Here is a 24,149-nt window from a genome sequence, read left to right on the forward strand (position 1 = left end):
GCCTAAATCGTGAGGCATCCATGCCATCCCCGCAGCGGCTCTGCCGTCCCCGCAGCCTCCCTTCCCTTCATCCCATCTCTTCGCCGAATCCGTGCATCCCGCAGAACACTCGCGATATAGTTTTCCTAGGAGCCAACGCGTCCGTTCTAAGGACTTGTTACTTGTCCTAAAACATTGAGCGTTATGTGCTTAAAAGACACTGAGCACAGGTATTACACCACGGAAAGTATTTTTAGTCAGTGAATGTTCAATGTAGCAGGTAGAGATGAACTTAGCACGTCTCCCAGGCTGAACTGGGAACAGACTCTTCAGCCATAAAATGCACTTAACAGTCTATTTAATAGTGGCGAGGTCCTTGAAAACGCAATATCCATGCTAATCTTGCCTTTTCCTAAATCAGAAATGAAAAATAGGTCAGGAAGGTAGAACCTTCCCCTTCCATTTAAAACGTGACATTTAATCTATTTAAATAACTAAGTAAACTTTATTAATTCGGGATTTGGTAAGCAAGCTGACAAAGTAGGCACTCCGCAACTTTAGTAACACAGAGAGATTTGAGAGGGAGCGTCCTTGAACTCCAGGCTTGATAAAACCCTTGTTTTCCTTCAGATTCAGCGAAATGGGACAAGCCGGAATACTCGCATCCCGTCCAGGTTCTCCTCTCCAGGTTCCCCTCTCCAGGAAGGGACGGAGAATCTCGCCCCGGCTTACGGAGCATCCTCCTCCCGGGCCGGGCCGCGGGGGAAAGGCTCCGGCACCTCCTGCGGGCTCGGAAAACCGTAGGAATTTAGGAAAACAAAACCAGACCTCAAGCTTTCGTAATTACTTTATTAGGTGTTGATATTTAGGGGAAAAACAAAAAGGGGGGATGGGGGAGAATCTCCTCTGTCTGCCCTCGTCCCCACCGCTTCCCCGCTAAATCACGGGCGGTTTTATGGTGTTGGGAACCCGGGAAAGGTCAGCCCGTGAATCTCCCACTGGAAACGTCTCCAGAGTTTGTTTCCCGGCTCGTTCCTGCATCACGGCTCAGCACAAACAAAATCCCAGGTGAGCTGGAATGCAACTTTTTCTATCCGCAGCCTCCTTCAGGACTCCCTTCCTCCCGAGGAAAGATTTTTCTCATTATCCTGTCTCCAGATTTATGGAATACCCTGGAGATACTTTCCTCACCACCTCCCGGGTTTACATCAAGGACCTGCTGAAGCCTCCCGAGAACGCCAAGGGTTAAGAAAAGCCATTTATCTGCTCATTATCGGTTTCTCTTTACCACCCAGCACCAAAACCAAGAGCCCCGCTCGTCTGCCCTTCATCCTCCCCCCGTATCAATGTGTCCTTAATGCCTTTTCCAGTCATTGATCTGGTCAAAGTCACCGCAGAAATACTAGTGACAGAGACTCAATTCCAGGCGACGTGACCAATGCAAGTATTTAGAGAGCATTCAATAAAAAAGCTTTCCCGGGGAGTGAATGATTTCACCTTGCAACAAAGAGCCTTCAGCTAATTGAAATAATGCACTTGGATGTGCAGCCTCCAGGACCAAATTAACAAGAATCTGCAAGGTAAAAAAAAAAAACAAAACCCACAAACCTACCCTAAAAAAAATCTGATTTTTTTTTCTTTCATTTGGAGCTCACAGACAACGCTCATGGCCTTGGGGGTTGGTGCTGCTGTGCCGTGTTCTTCATCCTCAGAGTTGGAGAGAGGGAAGGCTACGGGTGGAAAAGCCAGGAGGGAAGAGCAGAGGGAAAGGAGAGAGGGTCTGGGAGAGAAGGAGATGAAAGAGGGAGAAGCAGGGGGGATTCTGCCCCAGTGCATTTTCGGTGTCACACACCACCCCACAGCAGATTAAGGAAGAGAAATTCTTCCAGTTTATTCTGTAGTTGATGGGTTTTTAGGACTCTGCTTATTTAATAGATTTGTCATCTCCAGGCATCCCTTAGCATCTCATTAATATCCTGAAATGGAAGGATTTTGCTAGGCAGCAATATGAGTGTTTTAAGCAATAACAAGTTTAGGTAAAATACGTAAAACTGTAGGACAGTAATCTGCCATTTTCAATAGCATCATGGCTCCAAAGACCTTGGCAGGCCAGGAGACCACTGTGAGCTTTACTTTTCCATGTGTAAGACCATAAAATCCCACATCCCCTCCTAGCATCCCACCTGAGGGAGCACTCCCAGGTGATAGCTGCCAAGGATGCCAAAATTCCAGCAGGTGTAAGAGGGACCAGGGTGTCCAAGTAGTTGTCATCCAAATGAAAAATGTGTGGGAGAGAGGAAATTTGCTTTCTGTATGAGACAACACTGGAAAACCTTCAAGGAAAAAACCCCAATCTCTGGTGGTCACACTGCTGTGTGTTATCTAATGCTTATAGATAAAAAAAACCCCAAAACTGAACCTATGAAAAATGTTGTTTTCATCTCATATTTGGTAACTTGAATGTTTCTATTATAAGTGATCAGACACTTCATGACCATACTGCTGTTTTGTAGGAGTTGGGTTTAAATCCTTTACAACTTCCAGTCCTGGGATTCCAGGCCCAGAAGAGCACTGCTGGAAGGTCTGGCCATGAAAACCTCACTTTGTAGTGTTAATTTAAAAAAAATAATCAGTTTGCTACTAAATTTCATATCCCAGCCTCTGTTACACACACAACCAGAAGACAAACACAGTAATCTGAAGAACAGAAAGCATACTTTTAAGTATAAAAGTATTGTTTAAAGATGATTGTATAAAGGTGATCCAGGATCATTTATATTGTGGCAGGGAAGTTTAGATTCGATATCAGGAACAATTTCTCCCTGGAAAGGGTTTTTAAGGCCTGGCCCAGGCTGCCCAGGGAATCACCATTCCTGGAGGGACTTAAAAATCCCTGGAGATTTGGTACTGAGGGACATGGGTCAGTGGTGGCCTTGGCAGTGCTTGGTTTTAAAAGTTGATGGTTTTAAAGGTCTTTTCCCACCCAAACAATTCCATGATTCCATGTTATGCTGTGTACTTTATTTAAAGACCCTAAAAGGAACCAAAAGGGGAATCAAAACTAAAAAAGAGGCTGGTGGTGCCCAAAATCTTTTTCTTCTGTTTTCTTCTGTTGGTTCCTGGATGTAATTCCCCAGACACGAAGGCTGAGGAGCTGCTTCCCCTTTCTCTGCCGTGTTTGAGGAACAACTCACCAGCTGCTCCCTGCAAAACCCAACAACACTTCAGCTTTGCGCCCGAATAACAAAAACCCCGATCTCTCCCAGTGTCCCCACCGCGCTCTCAACCCCAAGGAAGACGTTTTCCCTCTTCCCATAGAGACACGATCCCTCCCAGCCCCAAACTCGGGGTTTCTCACACCAAACCCGAGCCCGGGTCCCTGCTGCCGGTGCAGCCTCAGCCGCAGCCTCCCCAGCGCCCGCTCCTCCTGAGGGAACCCTGAATCTCGGGACTCCCGGTGTAGGAAAGCCCACTGCCCTCAACCTTCCCCACGGGGACCACCCGAGACCAAGGTGGCCGCGGGTTGAGCTGCGCAGCCGCGGACATCACCGCGGATTCACCCCCCCCCCCCCCCCCTCCCAAGCCCCGTTCCGCGCCTCCTCCTCTCCCGCGCATGCGCTGCACCGGGAGCCGCTCCGGAGGCGGAAGCTCGCGCGTGGCAGCGGCGGGAAGGGGCGCGCGCTCCTCTCCCTCACAGGGCTCCGGGGAAACGCCGCTTCCCGCCTCAGGGACCTCCTCAGGGACCTCCTCAGGGACCTCCTCAGGGACCTCCTCAGGGACCTCCTCAGGGACCTCCTCGGTGCCTCCTCAGGGCCCGGAGGATCCGGTGCTGCCGCTGTTCTGCCCCCGAGGTGATCTCGGCGGTGGTAGCGCGCCGGGCAGGTGTGCTGCGCCTTTTCTCCCTCCTCTTCCCACCGTCCCGCTCTCCCCCTGGGGTTTGGGGTTGTGGAAGGGCGGTGCTGAGGGGAGGAATGTCCCGAAAGGCGCTGAGGGAAAGGGGGAAGGCGGCTGGAGTGGGTGTAGCGGTGAGGGCCCAGGTCTCTCAGCAGCCTCCGTGGGGGTAGAGGGTGGTGGGATGAGGAGCTGTGAGGGATAAACAGCTCTTGGGGATGGTTGAGGTGGTGTTGCTTCAACAAACCGAATTCTGCCTTTAGTATGTGGATTTTTGAGGAAGGAAAGGCTGCTGCTGTGTGCTGAGATCTCTCAGAAGAATGAGTTGTACCGAGGGTTGGGCATCTGTGGCAGTTCTGTGAGGTTCCCTTTGGCAGGGAGAGGGTGGTTTGTGTCGGTGCTGTTTATCTGAAAATTCATGGTAAGCAGCATGGAATGAGAGGGGTTTCTTGGAGCTATGGTGGTCACCTTATGCCTATAGGGACCTCTTGCTTCAGAGAGACCCTTGCTCACCCAGAGGCAGAAGGTGAAAACCTTCAGACTGACCAAACCAGCTTAACCATCTCCTGAAAAGTCTTACTTGTTATCATTGTTACCAATGGGATAGCAAAAAATGAAGGATTTGTGCTTTGGAATCTGTTAAAAGCCTGAATGCTGTTTCAGGAGGTATGGAATAATTTTAACAGATGAAAAAAAAGTTGGAAGGAATTCTAAGAGCCACTTTTGAGAGGAAAGAGCAGAGTAACTCAATACCCCATAAAATGACAATCCAAAGGGATGTAATGTAAGGGATGGCAGAAGGAACTCAGAGGAACAGGGATGGGTGGGGGGGCATCTGTAGGTGAAACTGGCATTATGTAGGAATTAAGAAGGTTTAATTAATCAATAATTATTCTGCCTGGAGATAGAAAGGAAGGGCAGATGTGTTTTATAGAGTGGAAGGCCCAGGCTTATGGTGCTTGACTTTGGAAGCCATACAGGACTTGGGTATTGGTCCCAAGTTTAGGAAGCATGAGAGTTCATTTAGGGTTAAATGATCTGCAGAGTCAACCTCATTATTTATTTAGATAAATGTGCCCATCAGTGCTTCAGGCACAGGTGTAGTCTTGAACGTGCAAATATCAGTGTTCACGTTTCTACCTATAGATGGTGATCTACTGCTGTCACAGATTTACTGTGTTAAAGTAACTTTTTCCTTCGTTGGTGGTGTTGGGTGTTTCACTTTCTTTAGAACAGAAAATAAATACGGATTTAATTTCAGCAGAATCATTTAAACATGCCATAGATCTTGCTTGTCTGTTACTAGAAAAGCAGTTCATTGCTGCTGTGTGAAATGTTTTCTGGGGTTTTTTGTTGCTTCTTTTGCTTTTTTTTAAAAAATAGTTAATGCCAGATGTTTGCTTTCCTAGACTGACAGTGCACATTGAATTTTTCTCTTATATACTGGCTCATGACTATTCCTGTGAAACCAGCCCAGAGGATGTGGAGTTTATTGTGTGTTCTGTGCTTCTGTAGTGCCTGTAGGAGAACAGACAATACCTGGTCCAGCATAAGACCTGCCAAGTACATAGTTAACTTTTAAATAATTTTTTAATATATTTAAACCAACAGAAAAGCCTACACCAGATCTGCATTTAGCATAATTTGGTTTGTTCTTAATCAAGAAAATAAGTGGCATTAGCTTACTTCTGGGACCTTGACTCACTTTTTAAAACCATGTGCATGATGACAGTATTTTTTATTCCTAGCACTTTATTAATCTGGAGATTTTCATAGACTTCTTTGAAGATTTTTTTTTTCTTGTTCTGTGGTAAATTTTAGTGTGTGAGCCATGTAACCAACTCTAGTATATTTTGACTTACTTCTCCCATCTTGTCCACTGTCTCTTGTAGACTCTTCTCTGGTCAGATACTGGTAAAAAGATGCTACATGTTTGCATATCAAACTGTGTGGTGCTTATGAAGGTGGTGCTTAAGTATGAAGGTTTTATACATTTTGTCAGATGCCTTTTCAGCTTTCAAGAAATGGGAGAAACTGCTTCTGGGCAGCATTTGCCTTCATGGGTAGAAATTCTCCAGCACTGAAAACCCCTCCCTCCCCAGAGACAGGATAGGAACAGAATGCTTCAGGCTGGGCAGAAAACCAGGGCTATCAGTGGTGCCATTAAATGCCTAAGGAACAGAACACAGTGTTGTAGCAAGGTTTGTGGTGTTATTTTTTTTCCAGGTACCTTTTGGGCTTGTTATAAAGAGCAGCTATGGAGAAGTGGAGCTTAATGGCAATTACTGTTCTGCTGGCACTTACTGTACGCTGGGCTGTGTCACTTGGTTCTTACTCAGGTAAATCCATGCTCACAGGCTGTGAAATAACCACATGAAGGGGAATTAGGGAGTTTGTGATAAATTTGCATGCTAAATCAGAGCTTGGAATTGTATTATTTCAAATATGTTTGTACTGTAGTGCATTTCCTTAAGGTTCATAGAATACCTTATCATTTGAAGTGTGCAGTGATTAACATCATAGCTGCTTGGGACAAAACCCTGAAAAAAACCAACCACAATTTGGATTTTTTTTTGGGTTTTTTTGAGGGTGATGATCAGTAAAAGTTTAGTTGTAGCCTGGCTGTTCACCCCTCTACCTGTGTTGTTTCAGTAGTTGCTGAGTATTCTTGCAGTCCATTTGTTTAATCTTGTTCTTTAAGCTCTAGAACAGGGTACAGCCTTAATTTATATTTGGATAAAACTGTAGTGGTGATAATGAAGATGGTGTGAGGGTGATGTGGGAGTGAGCAATTATGCTCTGTCTTGTAGCTATAGTTCCTGAAGATTGTTTACTGCATCAACTAGAGCTATATTCTTTTAATAGATGAGTTTTTCTCCTCCCCATCTCATAATGCTTCCAGAGAACTTGCAGATTTTTTTCCCCAAACCTCTCAGTGCCATCCCCACACTTCACAGAAGCTTGCACAGGTTATTTTTTTAAAAAACAAAGCTTACTTTCAGTCCCCCTGAGCTAAAAGAATCACAAGCTCTGTAAAATTCAACTCTGATTTTCCATTAAGGCACCTGGGATCCTTGTCCCCTGAGCTGCTGAGTCTGTTGGGAAATATTCTGGTGGTTTTAAACTGGTGACTTTCATCTCCTTGAAGATAAGTTGCATGCGTGCCCTCTCACACAGCTGTTTTATTTGCAATTTGCTTTCTGAAAATGCCAGTAAGAGACTTTCTGTGGGTAATGGAGGCTTTCTTTTACCCATCTATAGGCAGAAAACCAAATGCCTTGTCTTGTATCACACAATACTAAATTTTTGTTGCACTGCAAGTATTTACAATTACATTGCTACCTGGATGTTTTAAAGTTGGTTTAGTTTCAAACCAGTCAAGATTCTGAGAGGCTTAAATAATGCCTGAACTAAAATATAATTTTAAAAAAATCCTGGTTCCTACACAATGATCCTGCAGCTTCTTTTGGAATAGGAAAAGCTGAGTCTGCTCCAATCCAGCAAACTGTTAAAGCATTTGCTTAACTTGGAGAATTGGCTGGCTGGAAAAAAGACAAACCTGAATGCTAGAAAGAGCTGTCAAATGCATAAGAACACTGAAATTTTTTATTTTGTCTCTTTGACTTCTTTCAGACATAATAAACCTGTAACCCAGGAGGAGAAAAAAAAAATGGGCAGGGTAATGTTTAAACTGACTTGGTCTTTCTTGTTAGCTCTTTCACTGCTGCACAGGGCAAGAAAAATGAGCAGAGGATTAGCAGTAGACATCATTCTCTGCAGCAGCCCCTGGCAGAAATGCTGATTTGTACACCCTGAAGCCACACGTGGAACAGGGAGGTTAATTCTGCCCTCACTGTGGTGTGGGGTCACTATTGTTTGCATTCTGTTGTGGTTTGCTGCCTAACATGCTTTTGGATTTGCCTCTGGAATGGGGAGAAAGCAGACTGGCATTTACAGTAACCTCAGATTAGTGGTCTTGGAGAACTGTTCAGGAAAACTTTGGCTTCAGAGATGAATGCATAATTTTGTTAATGCATTGCCAAGCTCCTGCTAAATGAGTAGAAGCCAAATACCTGTGCTGAAAGGCAGCTCCAGACCCCTAAACATGTCTGTTTCCAAGTAACAATAAAGCCCAATAAAACCACTCTAAACCCTTTTAATTTAAGATACTCCATTTTTATTAATCCTGAATTCTTTTTGGCTGTATACTTGATGCTTTTGGTAGAGGGAAGATAAATATGCAAGTGTGCATTCACAAGCAAACTGATGTGTGGTCAGTCTTTGTATTTGACTTTTAGCAATCAAACCTTTGGATTAAGATCTGTTGATCATTCTCAAGCCAATTAATTTATTTTTCTCTTTTTTTTTTTGAGCAGAATAAAATCATAAAAACATGTTTATGTTTTTGGATGTACAACAAAGACACACACACACACTTGCTCTACACTTTGGATAACACCTGTTTTTGTATTTCAGTAATCCTATGGCAGATTCTTTGTTCCACTTGATTAATAGCTATAGAATAGACACTGATAAAACTCCTGTTCCCAGTGACCTCACTTATTTGGGAGACTTGTAGTGTTGTGTAGCAGAGCTGATCTACTCTTTCTACTCCTACACAGGAATAAATTAGCAGTCATAATCTTTTCACTACTCAGGAATAAATATTTGAGCTTGTGTGACTCCCACAAACATAAATAATGTAAAAAAAAAAAAATATATATATATGTGGATGGCTTTCCTATCTTGCAAAGAACCTCCCAGGTTTCTGTGTAACTAATGCCAATATTTTGCTGGAAGTACTGTCAGTGGAGTTTCTGTTCTCAATAAGCATGGGTTAATATAATTAAATAAACTCAGTGGTAAATATTTTTAGTGAGCTGCCACTATCAGAGTTAAGCTTACATCGAGGGAATTGTTTATGAGTAGATACCTGAAGTATTTACATTAATAAAGTGCTTTTTTTTCTGTGGAAAAAAATAAATCTTTGTTTCTTGAGGGATTTACACATGTATGTGTGAAGAGTGTCCTTTACCAGTTTGCAGAACTGCTGCCTAGCAGTCATTCAGTTGGAAAATGTGTGAGAGAGAATCCCTGCAAAACAAAATGGAGCAGTTATTCTTTAGGAAGCTTTGTAGATTATAAGATTTTTATTTTTTTAATCTAAAAATATTTTGTGTAGTGATGACCTGCTGTAGTAAATGGCTCATCTGTTTATTAGGAAGAATACAGAGGCAAGGAACAGATGCAGTGTTCACTCTGCTAGTGTTGCAGAGCAGGCAAGAGAGGAAAAGGAGAGAACTGGGGGACCTGCAGCAGGTCCTAGTTCTAAGTAAATTAAAAAAAAAAAAGGCTGGTTGTTACTTTTAGTAGCAAGGCACCATGACATGGCTGAAACAGAAGTGAGAATGTTATATACTAAAAAAGCCAAGTGGCTCACTCAAAATCAGTGTAAGAGCTCTGTTATCTACATTTTCTTATTGCAGAGAAAGTGCCACATTTTTCATCTGCACTTGGAAATGATTTTTTTCTTTTTTTTTGTCAGATGAGGAAGCAGTTCTTCACTGTGGAATATCTTGATAAATGCTTATTGCAGAAATATCCAGAAAGCCAAAAGGAACATGTAACTTTTTTCCTCCCCCCCTGTTAGACTGCAGAGCAGATGAGGTCCCTATTTTGCTCTCAAGTATTACAGAGGAATAAAGAATAAAATTATTAATATCTTAGTAATATGCAAATACATGTCTGGAGATAAAACAGTCTGCATAAACCAAATAAATTCCTAAATACTCTGCCATCTCTTTTTAGGTGCAGGAAACCCCCCCATGTATGGAGACTATGAAGCTCAGAGACACTGGCAAGAAGTCACTTACAATTTACCCCTCAGGCAGTGGTATGTAGTGGTAACTGTTCTCCAGGTTACAAAGGGGGTAAATGTAGTGAAAGCAGTTTGTATCTTACTTTAATATACCTTTAGGATCTCTGCAACATCTTCTGCTGTTCTCTGAAGTATTCTAAAAACCCTTTTGTGGTAATGTAACATCACCCTGTTCCTAAACAGAAGTACCATGTTCTTTCCAAAAAGCAAAAAAGGTAAAATTTGGAGCTTTAACTTGATACCTGTGAGCTCCTGTAATAAAATACTCAGACTGGCAACTCTCTCTCTTCTGTGAAGCTTCAGCTTTGATTTGGCATGGTCAAGAAACTATTTTTTTAGTAAGCTTATGTGAAAGATCACAGAGAAGCTTATTCACCTGCCCTAGAAAAAATTAAATCAGTTCAGCTTCCTGAGTTCCAGTTTTTTCAATGCACAAAACCTCTCCTGATGGTCAGCACTGACAAAACCAATAGCAGCTCTGCTCATCTCCCCTCAGGGCAGAGGCAGGGGCATGGCACTAAATGGAGAGGCTGTTTTTACACCTACAAGTTAATTGTTCTCAGCCATGCTCTTAATACAGATTTAAAAAGGTGGCTGGCTGGAATTTGAAACACTAGCAGGTAAAGTCTAATTATTCAGAAGTCAAAGGCACATATTAAACATTTCCAAGTCCAGGAAAAAAGGAAATCTGTATTAATATCAAGACAAATCACTAGTGAATTGCATTTCTTTTTTGAAATTTCCTTTTAATTGCACTGTTTTTTTCCTTTTTGGCAAATTGACTGCTGTTTTCTGGAATAATTGATGTGCATGAGAAATACAGGCTTGGTTTGTAGGTGGAGGTGAGGTGCAAAGTCTGTCACATTGACACATCTAGAGCTACAGTAGATAGCTACAAATATTTTTGTGCAGCATTTATTTTAGTGTCTGGATTTTTGTCAAATTCTGTTCACATCAAGTTTTTTCCCCTCTTCAGCTCAATAAACTTGAGCAGCTTTTTAAAAATCTGTTTTGCAAACACAAGTGAGCATATTCAGAGCCACTTTTGCTTTTATTTTGCTGCTTGATATTGTTTTGTGTAAAGTAAAATAAAGCTGATACTTTTAGAAGTTTAAGAACCTTAAAGAAGGTAATTTTGATTATGTTGATAAAAACATTTGAGTTAATATTCAGTGTTTTCCTTGGGCTGGAAAAGTAGCTCCTTGAAAATGCAGTCTTCTTCAAGGCTTTTGGGTTCTTGTTTTTTAGGTACTTCAATACAAGTGATAACAATTTGCTGTACTGGGGCCTTGATTATCCACCTCTGACTGCCTATCACAGTTTCTTGTGTGCTTACATGTAAGTTTGTTATTTTAAATACTTCTGTGGAGAATACAAACACCGAATTGACCTCTTTCTCTTTTAGTTTCCTTTTTTTTTTTTCCTTTCCTTCCTTAAGAGAGAAACTACCACCTGAAACACCCAGCCTGGTGCACCTGGTAAAAGTAGTTTGCTACTTCAGAACTAGGGAAATAGGTTTTATGAGTAAAAAACTGTTTCTTAAAACAAAATGCTATTTTTTTTGTCATGTAACTATTGCAAGGGGGGCTGAAGAGTCAGTCACAGTCTTCTTTTTGCCAGGCCCTTAAATTTTAACAGATTTTGATATGATTTTGTTTTTTCCCTTTCCATATGACCTGCTGTGGGATCAGTGATGCAGGGAGGAAAGTGCTGTAGGGATAGGGTGCATCTCATGGGAAACCTCACTTGTCTTGAGAGCTCCAGTGACATTTGATGTCTGCATATCATGTAAATAGTATTCTGTTATTGAAATACTTTTTCCACAAGGGCTTTACTGCTGTTGGAATGGGACTTATGGAATAAGAATGTAGGTTAAAGTGCACAGGCACAGCTATGTGGGGCATCTATGTGAACTGTAAATGGTTTATATTTAATACTTAAGTATGAGAGGTATTTACAATTGTTTTTTTAAAAGTCAGTGGAACAAGACTGGAGGTGCTTATCTTGCCCTAATAAACAGTGTATTCCATTTTTACTGTTTCCAAAGATTTTTTGTTTGTTTGTTTGTTTAAACTGTGAAACAGCAGCTCAAGTCTGTCGTGTAAACTGATCCAGAGGTGAGGAAAATCTCCCATTGATCACTATTGCTCTCTGAAATCTTCTCATTCATCTTAATTCTTGGAACAGGCTCCTGTGCATGTCATCTTTTATTGCTGCAAAGGGAAATGAGAACTGTCTACATTTTGATGTGTCTGTACTTTGTTTTCCAGTGCAAAGTTAATAAATCCTGATTGGGTTGCTCTGCACACATCTCGGGGCTATGAGAGTCAGCCACACAAGTTATTTATGCGTACAACAGGTAGGGAAATTGTGTTACCTCAGGATGATGGTACAGATTTGTCTGGCTTGCTAATTTACCATGTTTAATATTATACAGCTTCCCCAGTTTATGCTCAGTTCTTTGGCTTGGGTGGCTCAGACTCCTCAGTTCTTTTCTCTTCAACTGTTCACCCAAATTGGTTCAGTAAAACCTCTAAAACAAAACCACCTTGTTATTTTTTTTTTGGTAGCATAGACCCATTCTTAAATTTTGTAAATAGTTTTGTTGTTTTCCCTTCCATTCTCATAGTTTTGGTTTTCATTTGCAGCTTGTTTATCACTAAATTATTTTGCATGTAGAGGGGCTGCTGACTTTACTCAGCTGCTTCAAAAGATCTCTGCAGCCTCAAAAGGTTTCAGGGATCTTAATTATGAGCTGTTACACTTTACTTGAAAGGGGAAGATATTTGTTATTTTAAAAGTGTCACTTTGCACTCAAATACCACTGCTTCCTAGAGGGAAGCTTCTGTTAACAGAAAAGTAAAAACTTATTTTACCACTTTTATCCTAAATATCATTTTCCTGCCATTACTCCTCTCACCATTTGTTTAGTTTGAACTTCCTCTACAAAGAAAAGGATAAAACAAGTGTAGAAAACAATCTGTAGATAGTTTAATTCAGTAGTTCTGTCAGTAGGGCAACAACCAATGTGGCCAGTGAGCTCTTGCTCCAAGCAATAGCAGGTGCCATATTATTCTGTTTTCTTTCATTTTAAATGTCTTCTGCTTTCTGTAGCAGTAGAGTTCCACAAAATGCTTTCTAATTGCACGAGCAGAATTTCTTCCTTATGAAGAGCTTTTCTCTACTTCACAGACCTCTGAGTCTGGTCTCCAGTAATTGATTAAAAAAAAAAAAATCACTAGAACTTAATTACCCTTGAAATGGTCTTTATTAATTTTGAAATCAACTCACTTGACAAGCTGCTGATGGATCTTGAAGAGCTGATAAACACTTTTGAACAACAGCCATTAGAGGAGTGCACTAAAATAATCCTGAAGGGTCAGTGTCAGCTGTTGGCATTTCACCTGTGTTTTGTTTTGGTAACACCTTGGGTGTATTTGTTTAATTGGGTGTATTTGTTTAATTGTGATTTAGGTGTATTTTCCCCCTTGATACAATTTTTCTGCAATGTTTATAGAAATAATCTGAGATTTCCCCCAGGCCCTTAAGACAACACTGAAGAATTCATCTGGTGGTTTAAGCAGGAATTGAGATAATGTAGGCAGGTGGACCTGCTGGTTCTGTTTTCCTGTTGACCCTCTTGCATGCATTGCTGTAGGCAGAGAATCAAATCAAATAACTAGTTTTATCCATCTTATTTATCCACGTGGCTATTAATTCACACAGAAACATTGGAGACTGTTAGAATCAAGAGTTTCTTCATTATTTGTGCCTTCAGACTCTCTGTTCCATCTAACCACTTGACTGCATCCAGGCATAGATGGTTTCTGTTGAGATTTCAGAATGCCTTCTCTCCTTTTGGCATGTGAAGAACTAGAGTGTGCTCCCTTACTGACTGAGGCTGTGCCAGGAGCCAAAACAGCTGAACGTATGGAAGCAGCAGCTTTTGGACAGCAGAAACTGGAGCATTAGAAACATTAACAAGATCAAATTCTGGAGACCTATTGCTTCTTCTCCTTTGAAGTTGAAACTACCCACTTTATTCTAATAAAGGACTTTCTCTTTTTTTTTATGTCCATTTGCCTATAGTTTTTCCTTGTCTTCTCCAAAAAAAATTGGAGAAAAATTTAACTTTAGTGCCTTTAAACCAATTAAACATCCTGGAAAACAAAATAAGACAATAGGGTAGTATATTGAGTTGAAATTCAGGGCTTTTGAACTTCAGTTGAATTCAATGACTGAAGTGAACTCTTCAGTGAGGATACAGCTGCAAACCCCACCCACATTCAGAAGATAATAAACCAGTCTCACTCCAACACTGTGTAGCTATTGTCAGTTATTATCAGCCTTTTTTTATCCCAAATACAACCAAGATGTGGAGCACCAAGAAGTTAAAACTGTGAGCAGAGTCAGTGAGTCACAACCCAGATGAAAATACAGAATTAGAGTAGTGTTAGGGTGAGATGTGTGGGAGGATTCTAATGCGAAGTTAATCTTGATTTTTTCAGTGTTTGTTGCTGATTTGCTGGTGTACATTCCTGCTGTTATTTTATATTGTTTTTCCTTGAAGGAAACATCTACTAAAAAGAAGGCAAGTATCTGGTGTGTGTGTAAATTAAAAAAAAAAAACAAACAGAAAATGTACTGTTAAAATAGGGTAGAAATGTAACAGTGAGAGTTAATTAAAATATAGACCATTGGACTCAATTGATGACAATCTGTATCTCTCACATGAAAGGCTTTTCAGTTAAAAAAGCTATAAACTTATTTTACTGCAATTATTTTAATGCTTTCAATAACAAGATGCTCTGAAGTTTAGTGCCTGTGAACTCCTGAGTTCTGTTTTTCTCTGAATTTAGTACTTGGGTACTAAAACCCAAGATATGAGCTATGCCATGGGGGTGTCTGGGAACTGCTTTGTCTTGCACACTCCTTATGGTAGAAGCAATACATTTTGGAATAATAAGTCTTCTGGTTTAAGATGGGCATGGGTGATTTTTGAGCTGGTTGGCAAATGGCAGGCTGGTCTCCATCCAATATTTTCTTATTTATTGAAAGTCTGCCCTTTTTTATTCCTCAAAATACTACTGATAGAGGATTACTCCATCTAGGATACACCCTGGTGGGGCAAAATTTTATACTGGAGAAGTAATTAAAGTTCTTCTGTCTAATATCTAACTTAGAAATAATTATTTTCCCCTCTTTTTTATATCTTTTCCAGGTTTCCAGTGCTCTCTGCATCCTGCTTTACCCAGGCCTCATTCTCATTGACCATGGGCACTTCCAGTATCCTTGTTCTGCAGTGAAATGAGTTCCCATTTACAGTTCTTCAGAACTTGCCTTTAGTTGGGCAGAGGTCAAAGGTATCTGAGGGGCTTCTGCTTGCCCCAAAGCAGAGGTGTTAAAGAAAACTTTGAGGCTGGAATGAACTGGGGAGAAATAGTTGAGATTGGGACAAATCAATCCAAAGGTGAACAGTGTTCGTGCTGTGCCTCATGCTCATATTTTTATCAGTCACTTTATTGCAGATGCTGCTATGACAGTGAGGAGAATGATGTGCTCCTGTGATTTGTGTTTGGAGAGAGAATCACCTCAGATCTTCTGGAGCTGGCAGAGGAGTGTGTCAAGTGCAGTTGTGCAAAATGATCAGGTCTATAAAATGTGCTGTTCTGTCTTTACAAAATACCTGTGGCTGGATCCACTTCAGCCAGTACCTCACCAGTTACATGCTAGGCAGCTGACACAGGTGAGGCCCTCAGAGCTAACCAGTCAGTGCTGGTGGCAGACACCTTCACAGGTGGGTCTGGTTTTTATAGGATTTCTGGTTTTAGACTTTGCTTTGCACATCAACAACCAGATCCTGTCAGTTGACTACCTCAGTGCCATCCAGCCAGAGGGACACAGTCCCAGAGTGGTGATTAATGTAGACATTGAAATGTTCCAAGGAGATACTGTACCTCAGCACCTACTACTAAATCAGGTTTTGGCAATCAAATAGTTTACTAGTTTGTGGTTTTCTCCCATGGTGAAGTTGGAGGATAATGTATCTCAGGAAGCAGATTTTGAAGGAAAGAAATTCATAATGCTACTGAATTATTTGAGTCAGAGTTTGGCAGTTCTGATGTTCTATTTCTGGCCTGACTCTTTAAAGATGTAGATCATCTGGAGACATCACTTGCAAGAATGGGGATGGGAATGAATGCAATTCATCTTGGGTGAGGGAAGCTGATGGTCAGAAGGCAGTGCAGTTTTCTGATATGTGAAAGATGCAGAAAGGGGAAGATCATCTCTTCTGCATGTTGGGTAGAGCAAAAAGTAATGGCCCTAACTTACCATAGCACAATTATTATTATTTTATTTTAAGTGTATAGAAAAGAATCTTGTGAAATACTGGAATAGATTGTGGATATTGTGGAATCTGCAGCAAGATCTTTAAGAAAAGGTTCAGGAAAGCTGGTGTCAGGAATGGCCCAGGTGCAGCAGGCAGTGTTGAAGCAGCCAGATGTTCTACAGAGTCTCCTGTGGCTGCTTCCAGCCCTGTGACTCTGATGTGAGGAACTTCCCTGGCTGTGACCAGCTCCCCAGGTGTCAATAGATCTAACTCAGCTGCAGATCTCTGCAGGATCATAGCCTCTGGGTTTTGTTGATGAGATCTCAGATCCACGGGGTGGTTTGGAATAGGAAATGCACAGGCAATCTGAGTGTCTTATCACATTTATATTGCCAAAGAGAAAACAACTTGGCTTCTGTCGTGGTGGAAAAGTAACAGGGAAAGATGAAGTTAATTGTGATTTGATAGTGAGTGTAGCTAAGTCTCTTCAAACTCTGCTGAGCTTTGGAACCTATTCTCAAAGTTGTAAGGAAGAAACATTGGTTTTGATAACTATTGTTGATTGTACTCTGTTAACAGCTGAGGGATCTGGTCATGGATGAGGGTGCATTGTGAGCATAATTTAATCACAAAAGCCTCAGGAGTCCTTGATCTAAATAATATTTCATTAAAATACTGACATATTGGAGTACTCTGCAAGTATCTTTTGGGAGCTGGGAGGAGAGACTCTTGAAAGCTTTATCCTTAATCATGCAAATACCAAGAACAAAATATTTACCCTGATGCTCTTAGCAAGCAGTGTCACTGCCACATAAAGCTTGGTTGACTGAAACACCCATGACATGTATAATTAACACCCAGACACACACAGTTTGTCCTCATTTTTGCCTGCCTAAGCTTTGAATCAAGCCTTGGAAACCTAAAAACTGCACTTGGAATAGAAGTAAAATTATTCCTGTCTGAACAACAGAGCCACAACTGGCAATGTGCTTTAAAAACTGAGCTTGCATGCTGTTCTACACTTGTCCCTCAGGGCATTCATTGCTGACTTCCAGCCCCAAGATGTCTATCTTGTCCTTGACATAAAAAACCATGTACAACTCAGTGAGCCTTGGCCTTGCCTTGTGGGGGGTGCTTTTTTTGTCTTATGACTGGGACCTGCTGGGGTCAGTGGCATTTTGCTTGGCCTTAAATTATAAGCAAATGGAACTCTACCACTCTCTGCCCTTCTTTTGCTATTTGCTTGGAAAATGCTTCAAGAAGGGGCTGAAAGGCAAGGGGTAAGTGGCTTTTGTTTCCTCTTAGGGAAATAAGAATGGCATTGAGAATGGGATCCTCCTCATGAGCACCTGGGCATTTCTGAATTAATTTCTAGTGGAAGATATTGATGCTGTTATTATTGATGCTGTTCCTCTCCTGCAAACTAATTTGAGCTCTGCAGTGAAGGATTCCCACTGAACAAACAGCAAAAATATCTGTCCTTTCTTAGCACCCTTCATTCTGCAAGTTAAATTAAATTTGCAGGAGGCAAAGGTTGGATTGAGAGCTCTGTGGTTCTCATGAAGTTGTTGGCACTAATGGGGGGATGACAAACTTCTGTGCTGCCTTTGCTACCTTCAGTTCTCTTAAAAAAAAAAGCTTTATGCTATAAAGTTTGGTTTTGGATTTACCTTTTCTCTCTTTTAATTGCAGATTAGTGTTGTTAACCAAGCTAGCAGGGACAGTGGTGGCTTCCTTTGCTGTCTGCTGGCTCCCCTTCTGTACTGACATGGAACAAATGATGCAAGTGCTCAGAAGACTCTTTCCCATTGAGAGAGGCTTGTTTGAGGCATGCATGTTTTCTTCTCCCCCACCCTGCTGTCAGTGTTCTGTATTCTTAGATCCCTTGGGAAACCTTCATCGTGACCTTTAGGGATTTCATGTGGGAGACACACCACAGAACTAGTAATTCGAGATGGCTTCTTCAGCACTCCTTTCTTGCCAGTTATTTAATCCAGTATTTAACCCCAGCTCAGCTGGCATCTTCCAGGATATTATACGAGTAGACAACACTTATCCCATCATCAAACCATACTTCAATCCATACATTTTTCCACTGAAATAGATTCCATAGTAATTGACAGTGTCAGAAGATGTAACCTTAAAAGTTAACAGCTTCACCCTCTGCCTTTGGTTCTGCTCTGCTATTTTCAACAGGTTTCATTATTTTAAAGAAATAATATTTCTATTTTAATATTTTCCTATAGGAATTCCTTTTTGACCCACCTTATATTTTTAGTGCAAGATTCCACAATATTTTCCAAATGTTTTAGGCTAGTTCTGCTTTTGCTTTCCCTCAGGCTACCAACATTTGCATGCCACAAGGTGCTGAGTGCTTCAGCCTTAAGCCAGTAAAGTAATTACTTGTGTACCTAGTGCTGAGGGCACTGGAGTCCCAGTGGTGAACAAAAGGAACTGATGTTCCTGTGTCACAAGGAGCTGTTGTTTTGCCTAATTAGGGCAGGAGTCTTTAAAGTTACCCTTTAAAAAAGCAGATTCTCAACTTCAAGTTTAAGCAATAAAATAAAACTGAATTTTCAGATTCTGATGTCACAGGGGGTTAAGCAAACACCTGCATGGCTTGGTTAATAAGTTTTCTTTTAATCTTCTTCAGATGTAAATAGTACCACGATTGCCACATTTTTCTTCAAAAATCAGTGCTGATCTACCAAAGGCAGCATTATTTAGGCAGTGGTACAGAAGTATATTACTAAAAAAAAAAACAACCCACACAAAGCAAAACAAACAACCCAACCCTCTCCACAGAAGAACACCCCATCAAAAAAAAAAACAAACCAAAAACCCAAACCAAGGAGCCTGTTCCTTTGGAATTACCTGGAATTTATAAATAAGGTTTTGGTTACCACACTTTTTATTTGTTGCCAAGTTTAAAAATCAATCTGTAAATGACAATAACCAATGAATCCACAAGCTCTTCAAGATTTTAGGCTAATATCAGCCCAAATATTTTCTGAGTTGCTGAGGGGAGTGACTTGCTGGATGCTGATCTCAATAAAATGAGGGATTGTCCACGGAAGCAACGTGCAGTAAATTTATCTGGGGGTGCCTGTAACAGGTTCTTTGAGTTGGTTCCCATTTCCAGCAGCAGGAACAAATGCTGATGGCTGTAAAATTGATTTGGCTCTGCAGTGGGCATCCCGTGTGTTTGCTGGTGCTGCCAAACCCTCTGCTCACTCCTAATCCCCAGCAGCTCTGAGGGGCATTTTCTGTCCTGCTGGGCAGCACGTGAGGAAGGTGGCTCAGTTGTTGGTGTTGGTGGCTTTCTCCCTGTTATGTCTACACAGCTGTGATTCCAGCAGCTGTCTGGGGATGAGTTTCACCAGCATGATGGCTGTAGTTACAAATTTAATTTTGAAAGTGATCCTAGCACAACTGCTAATGTCTTTAGACTTCTTGATTTATTTGAGGTTAACTCTGTCCTTGCTAGCCAGCAGTGAGCCCAGCTAAATGTTCATTCAGGTATGTGGGGAAATGTGGCAGTGGACAGAATGGCTTCACATTGGGAAAAAGATTCAGACATCCCAGTGTTTGATCAGAGACACAGAGTTTCAGAGCCTTATTCTCACAAACTGAGCAAAGAAATGATTTTCTGTGCTGAAGAACTCCATTATTTCAGAGCCTGTTTTAATCAAGTCTTGAAATTTTCCATTCTTTAAGATCAGAGTAATTGAAGTGATGTCTAAGAACATGACATATATCTGCAAGTGTCTTTTTGCAGTGTCATGGTAAAAACCCAATGGTTCTCCACCTCCCCAGCCCCATTGTCACAAATCTAAAGTTTAAATGAATGTAGTTATCACTACATACCCTTTTTTTTCCCTTCCAGGATAAAGTAGCCAATATTTGGTGCAGTCTGAGTGTCCTTATAAAGATAAAGAATATGGTATCACCCCAGACTCAGTTAAAACTCAGGTAAGACATCCTTAGAGTGTTCTAGATGTACTTCTTTTTTTTTTTTAAACTGAGTAATCTTTGTCAAAGAATTATGTGTTAAAAATAATGAAAAAATGTTTTCTTTCCTATACTGTACTTTTCTCCAAGTGATAAGAGTTTCCCCAAGCATAGTCAAGAATATCAAGGACTGAAAATCTTCCTGCTTGTGTTGGAAGTGATTTCATCTCCTTGGTTGTTTAAGCCTGAGTTAAAATGCTTTCCTCTTGAAAGAATTACCTCTGTTTAGTGCTCTTAGATGTCTGAGTTCACAGTTCTGTTTTTACTGAATAAGTGAACAGTTCAAGGGTAGATCTACAGGGGCTGAAATGTTCGTGGAAATGGTTTAATCCAGTGCTCTGCTCTTGTGGTTGAGTCTCCTGGAGTGCTTTTGTACTTTTGGAATATTCCAACTGAGTTCCTGACTTAGGTGGTTTTCAGAAGTTGATGTGTGATACCATGGGTGTAGTTACTCATGTATTAAAACTGCTTTTCTTACAAAATTCTTTAGTTTTGCTGTAACATTCCTGAGCCTGCTTCCTACTTGTATAAAACTAACCATCCAGCCTTCTCTCAGAGGATTTAAATTTGCTTTGGTAAGTGTTATGCTTTTCATTGCTCTGTGGTTTGTATCCAGCCCTGGTGTGTGACCAGCACTTCTACTCAGAGTTGCTGCAATGTGTGTAAATAAATGCTTGTACCATTAAATGTTCTTTCTGCCTCAAAAGGGTTTTGCTATCAGATGTCCAGGGAGTCCAGCAGATCTTTTAAATCCAGGCTTTTTTTTTTTCTTAGCCTCAATTTTCTTTATTTAATGCTGTATTTTTATTGTCTTCCTCTGAAGAGTCTTTAGAAGATTCTGTACACATTAAAGCCTCATTTTGAGTTGGAATTTCTCCTCTTTTTGTTTAGCTTCCAAAGTGCTAGTTTTTCTCACTGCATTGGCTGCAAAATTCAATTAAAAAGTCCCAAGATGGGTGTTTGAAGCTCATTAGTGGTTTGAAAAGAAAATGGTAGTATTTTACCAAATGTTTGCCTTTTCTTAGTCATATTATATCACTTAATTCAAGCACCTCAACAACTTACAGGCAAAAATCAGTTTTTCTTGAAATCAGAACTACATGGAGCTGGTCCTGAGGTTTCAGAAGTTACAGTTTTTAATGTATGTGAGTGCTATCTGAGAATATATCACATTGCCCCAGACTGACATTTATCCTTTCTAAGAATTAGGTTATGTTTTACAGCATGGTTTTAGTTACTGGGTAAAAAATAAAACCCAACAAAAAAAGTATGATGTATTAGGTTGCTGATTATGATGAAATTTGGTGTCACAAAATTGTGTGGCTGTCACCATGACAGAACTTTGCCAGTGACTCTTGTGTGGGTTGGTAGGGAAGCTGTAGTTGGTAAAGCTAAGCAAGAGCAGGGGCTCTTTACAGGAAGGTTTTTTTTTTAAATAATTCTGAGTGAGCTTTCCAACAATGTCCTTTTTTGTATGTTTGGGTGGCTACAGAAACAGCAGCTCTGTGCACTTGCAAATTGTGCTGGAGTAAATGTAGCAGTTAATTACAAAAATCAGATCATTTAGCTCATGCATTCATGTCAAGTTGATGCCAGCAGAGAAGCTCAAGCACTGCTTTGCATTGCAGTCACAGGTACTGAGATCTCTCTGATTTCCTTTCCTAAGGTTAGTTGTGCCTTGTCATTTTTCCTGTTCTCCTTTCAAGTACATGAAAAATCTATCCTTCTGGTGTCAGTGTAAGTAAATGATTTTTTATTTTTTTTTTCCCGTGGACCTGTTTTGATCTTCTTCCCCTCACCTTGCTATTGCATGCTGCTTTCTCACAGATTGATCTGATTTTACAAACTCAACACAATGCCTGTAAATGAAACAACACAAATACAGCCAGGCTGGTTCCTCCTGCTTCACTCCTCCCTCTGGTGTTCTGATGTGTTCCTGGGATGTGATGTGGCTCAGTGTTGTCCTGCCTGGGGACAGCTTGGCTCTGGGGCTGGTTCAGGTGGTAGCAGGGACTCATCCTGGGAGTAGGACTGCAGCATCCCTGGGAAAGGGAGCAGAGCACTCTCACACCAGTGTGTGCTTACCTGTTTTCCTCTTTTTGTTCCAGACCAGTCTGCTTAATCATAAATGAAATCCCTTTTATGGCTACGTGGTTTCTACTTGTATCAACTTTCAGGTGAGTTGCACACTGAGTAACATGATTGTAACCAGGTGTTCTCCCCCAGTTCCACTAAAAATGTATCTTTCTTCTTTTTTACCATTTTTTAAATACACCTGGAAACCTGCACTCTCCTTGGGTGGTTGTTTGAACAGCATGCTGCCTCTGCTGCTGAAGGACAGCCTGCTGCTGCCCTACACTGTGACAAGCCTGGCCTTCCTCTCAGCCTGCCTGGCCTCCTTCTCCATCTTGGAGAAGACTTCAGCAGAAGACCTGCAGCTGAAGCCCTTCTCCCTTTCCCTGAAGGGATACATGTCCTGGTTTAAGTCATTTCCCAAGATTGTCAGGACTCTGGTAAGCAATTTCAGTTTCTGTAACTCTTACTTGCAGCTTTTTGTGGCACTGAAGAACTTGCATGAAGCAGTTTTACATCCACAACTGGGGATGAAGCCCCACAGAGGGAGAGCTGCACAATCTCCTTGTAGAACTCTGCTATAATTTTTTTCTGCCATGTCATCTAGGGATAGATTGAGGAATTGTCATGGAATACACAACACCTGAGTAATGAAAGCAAAACAGCTGCCTTGTTTGAGGTGTTAAATCTCCATCAGCTGATACATTGTTCCTTCTCTTGCAGTTTCTTCTTTCCATAACCCTGATGGGCATCCTGTCCCTCCTGAGTGCAGCGGTCCCTCCTCCCCAGAGGTTTCCAGATCTGTTCCCTGTGTCTGTGTCCATAATTTCTTGCTTACACTTTTTATTATTTTTGGTGTATTTTAATGTTGTTATGCTCTGGGACTCAAAGAATAGTAGAAGTCAGAAGAAAATCAATTAATTGACCCGTGAAGATCAAGGACTAAACTGTGAAAGTATTTTCAGGAGGTAAAGCTGTGTGTGATGTCATACAATTCCTGTAACCCAATGGAAAGCAGGAATCACATTATACAAACTTAAACACAAAATAATTGAAGCCTGTTTTAAGGGAGAAATATGTTGAAGAGCATTTGGAAATGTGATTGGGTGTGTTTCCTTTGGAAGTGTGTTATATTTTTCTTACCATTTGTGAACTTAAAATCCCTAATAAAGGACCAAATTTGGAATTAATGCTGGAATACACTGGCTGAATTAGCAAAACACATCCAGACACTGCTTCCACAGCAGCTGCAGTTCACCCACAGGCTTTTTGGGTTGGGTTTCTTTTGTATTCTGTGCTAATTTTCCACAGTGCAAATATTTCAGAATGCTGAAGAATAGCACAAGCCATAGAGACAGCAAAGCAGATGCTGTGAGGTTTGGAAAGGGGAAGGTTCTCGAGGATGCAGCGGGTTGGAGTACAGTTCTTCCTTCACTATGATTTGTTTTTAACACTCTTGTAGTTTTATGACTCTCAACAACTGTTTCTAAGACGACTGAAAAGCCAGAAACTCTTGGTTCTGCTGAAATAATAACTGAGGTGCTGCAGTGCAGTTTGAAGGCAGGTGCTATGCTTGCCAGAAATAAAAAACAAACCAAAAAAAACCCCAAGCACCACAGTCAGCCCCATCCCTTGCTGCACGGTTCTTTGAAGGTGTAAACTGACCTCAGCTCTGCAGCTTCTCCCTCTGCACAGGGCTGTGAGTTCAGAGAATAGAAATTGACTGAATAAGTCTGAATAATTATATACATAACAAAGCATGGAGGGAGAAAATAAATCCTAAAGCCATTTGTGGTAGTATCATGTAATTAAGAGGCAGCCTAACCTTTTTCTGTGTTCTACTCTGATACTATATATATTTTTTTTTATAAGAACAACCCTCATCCATATTGAAAGGCTTCTCCCCTGCCCTGGCTGCTCTCTCACATACCAAACTGCCCCTGCCATTAGCACATTCTGGGCTGTCCCTGCAGCATCCCTCTGGAG

General features: G+C 41.1%; 1 protein-coding gene across 2 annotated transcripts; it reads left to right on the forward strand.

The window, feature by feature from the left end:
- Positions 1-3,636: 3,636 nt before the first annotated feature.
- On the forward strand, positions 3,637-23,347 carry ALG6 (ALG6 alpha-1,3-glucosyltransferase). 2 transcript variants are annotated; one of them, XM_030455205.1, is made up of 15 exons: positions 3,637-3,861; positions 6,097-6,209; positions 9,679-9,763; positions 10,997-11,086; positions 12,019-12,107; positions 14,257-14,339; positions 14,970-15,034; positions 17,174-17,359; positions 17,772-17,907; positions 19,966-20,051; positions 20,581-20,665; positions 21,757-21,827; positions 22,199-22,267; positions 22,405-22,603; positions 22,887-23,347. In XM_030455205.1, exons 2-15 carry the CDS (start codon positions 6,128-6,130, stop codon positions 23,082-23,084), a joined length of 1,524 nt encoding a protein of 507 aa, XP_030311065.1. In that variant the 5' UTR covers positions 3,637-3,861; positions 6,097-6,127; the 3' UTR covers positions 23,085-23,347. The 2 variants fall into 2 exon arrangements, with proteins under 2 accessions (XP_030311065.1, XP_030311066.1); XM_030455206.1 differs by lacking the exons at positions 20,581-20,665; positions 21,757-21,827.
- The last annotated feature ends 802 nt before the right edge of the window (positions 23,348-24,149 follow it).

This window comes from Calypte anna, chromosome 8 (genome assembly GCF_003957555.1).
Source record: "Calypte anna isolate BGI_N300 chromosome 8, bCalAnn1_v1.p, whole genome shotgun sequence".
Taxonomy (NCBI): domain Eukaryota; kingdom Metazoa; phylum Chordata; class Aves; order Apodiformes; family Trochilidae; genus Calypte; species Calypte anna.